Source organism: Electrophorus electricus, chromosome 22 (genome assembly GCF_013358815.1).
Source record: "Electrophorus electricus isolate fEleEle1 chromosome 22, fEleEle1.pri, whole genome shotgun sequence".
In the NCBI taxonomy this organism is placed as follows: domain Eukaryota; kingdom Metazoa; phylum Chordata; class Actinopteri; order Gymnotiformes; family Gymnotidae; genus Electrophorus; species Electrophorus electricus.
Window position 1 is genome coordinate 4,887,433 of NC_049556.1, and position 2,500 is coordinate 4,889,932.

Sequence of the window (2,500 nt, forward strand, 5' to 3'; positions counted from 1 at the left end):
CATGAACAGAGAGGAGGAGGATGAGGATGGTGAAAGCGTTATGGCCCCAGCGCAGCTCGGACTTGAGCAGAAAGGTCAGGCGCGGTGTTGCCGTCATAAACCATTACACTGTTACAAGCAATTACACTATCATACACCGTTACAAGCAGTCACACTGTCATACACCGTTACACAGTTACAAGCAGTCACACCGTTACACTGTTATAAGCAGTCACACCGTCATACACTGTTACAAGCAATTACACTATCATACACCGTTACAAGCAGTCACACTGTCATACACCGTTACACAGTTACAAGCAGTCACACCGTTACACTGTTATAAGCAGTCACACCGTCATACACTGTTACAATGTTACAAGCAGTCACACCGTTACACTGTTATAAGCAGTCACACCGTCATACACTGTTACAATGTTACAAGCAGTCACACCGTTACACTGTTATAAGCAGTCACACCGTCATACACTGTTACAATGTTACAAGCAGTTAGACCGTCATATGCTGCCACACCATTATATGCTGCCAAATGGGGCAGTGGTAGCTCTGTGGTTAAGGTACTTGACTAGTAAACAGAAGGTTGCCAGGTCAAGCCACACCACTTCTAGGTTGCCACTGTTGGGCCTCTGAGCAAGACCCATAACCCTCAAGTTATCTTCAGTCAGAATTGTAAGCTGCTTTGGATAAAAGTATCAGCTAAATGCCATAAATGTAAATCATTACACATATTCATACCAGTAGACACTATTACACATCCTACTGTTACACCATTACACACAGCTGCCTGTGGTTACACTATGTTTCACCCAGCTGGCATCATGGTTCCCATGGCGACATAGCCATTTGGTTTTGGTTTTGGTTTTGGTTTTGTCCTCTCTGCCCGTTTCAAATTCCCTGCATATTTCATACTGTGCTCTCCTGTGTCTTGTCTCTCCCTTGTTAATCTACGTGACCTTGAACTAGTGTGCTCTTGTCTACCTGGGTGTTGGTTGTCGCCTGCTTGCTGTAGCATGGTTGAAAGACCTTCTGCTATGACCAGTTTTTCCCTAGTTTTGTTTTCTGTACATTTGCAGCGTTTATCTGACACTTTTATCCAAAGCAACTTACAATTTTGACTGGACCCAACTTGAGCAATTGAGGGTTAAGGGCCTTGTTCAGGGGTCCAAAAGTAGAGTTCCTCAGATTTACCCCTAAAGGACCACAATGCCCCGCCATTCAGTGCTTCTCCACCCCCAGCACAAGCAGTTGACCTTTCAAAGAAGGTTCCAGAAGCCAGGGGCAAAACATTACAGCAAGGTTTGTTTTAAGTACTGGAACTGTTCAGTTGATAGTGTGTAGGATTAGCTGTGCGTGTGTGTGTGTGTGTGTTTGTGTGTTTCCTTAGCCATGTCAACCACGTACACCATGAGAATAAAAACAGGAGAGAAAAAGCATGCTGGAACTGACGCCAACGTTTACGCCGTCTTAAACGGCACCAAGGACGACACAGGTAACCCCTCACACCACGTGTGTGTGTGTGTGTGTGTGTGTGAGAGAGAGAGAAAGATAGAATGACAAAGTTAATATATAATTACTGCTGGAAAAATGGGTGAAGATCTTTGGAGGTTGTGTGCGTGTGTGTGTGTGTGTGTGTGTGTGTGTGTGTGTGTGTGTGTGTGTGCGTGTGTGTGCTTGTGTGTGTGTGTGTGTGTGTGTGTGTGTGTGTGTGTGATTAGGTATCGTCACCCTGAAGGCCTGTAAGAACCACAGGAATAAGTTTGAGTTGGGTTTGATCGATGAGTTTACCATAGAGGCCGTGGACCTTGGCTCACTCAAACGCATTCGCATTGGCCACGACAATGCAGGTAGACACACACACACACACACACACACACACGTATCAGTGTGTAATCTTGTGCATCTGCCAGTGTTTCATGGTATATACCAGTGTGTGTAGATGTACAGACATAAGTGTGTAGATACTCATTCATGATTTATGGGTGTGTGCGTTTGTGTGTGTGTGCTCGGTGTATTTAACACTGTAACGAATCGCTGTTCTTTTTACAGCAAAAAACAAAAGTAATAAGCATTCTTGTATTTGTATTTATCCTGGTATTCAGGACAGAGGGTTTAGTCGAATCAGTAGTAATTTACTTCATCTGCTCTGCTTGGTCTTGACTACTAATTATGCAGAAAGGTCTAGACAGAAATGGTGTTTAACATCGTCAGTCATATTAAGAAGATATGACATGATACAAGGTGATATGAAAATATTACGGGTTGTTTAGAAAAAACACATTTTCTTTCTCAGTAATACTTAAAATTATTATTAGTCACATTTATATAGCACCTTTCTCAAAACCAAGGATGCTTTACAGACAGAAATCAGCTTTTACAATCAAATCACTCACATACCGATGAGAAGCATCAGCCAGTTTGTGTACAGTGTCTATCAGCAACCACAGACCCTGGGGGGCTCTACTGGGCGCAGGGCAAGGGGAGCAGGTGAAGACCAGGACAG

General features: G+C 43.7%; 1 protein-coding gene across 1 annotated transcript in view; it reads left to right on the plus strand.

The window, feature by feature from the left end:
• LOC113590192 (lipoxygenase homology domain-containing protein 1-like) overlaps positions 1 to 2,500 on the plus strand; it is a 44,946-nt gene that overhangs the window by 25,020 nt on the left and 17,426 nt on the right. The window contains exons 24-26 of the mRNA XM_035521729.1: positions 1 to 74; positions 1,385 to 1,489; positions 1,716 to 1,844. The exon at positions 1 to 74 is cut by the window's left edge and continues 87 nt beyond it. Coding sequence (XP_035377622.1) covers positions 1 to 74; positions 1,385 to 1,489; positions 1,716 to 1,844 — 308 coding nt within the window. The remainder of the gene's footprint in view (positions 75 to 1,384; positions 1,490 to 1,715; positions 1,845 to 2,500) is intronic.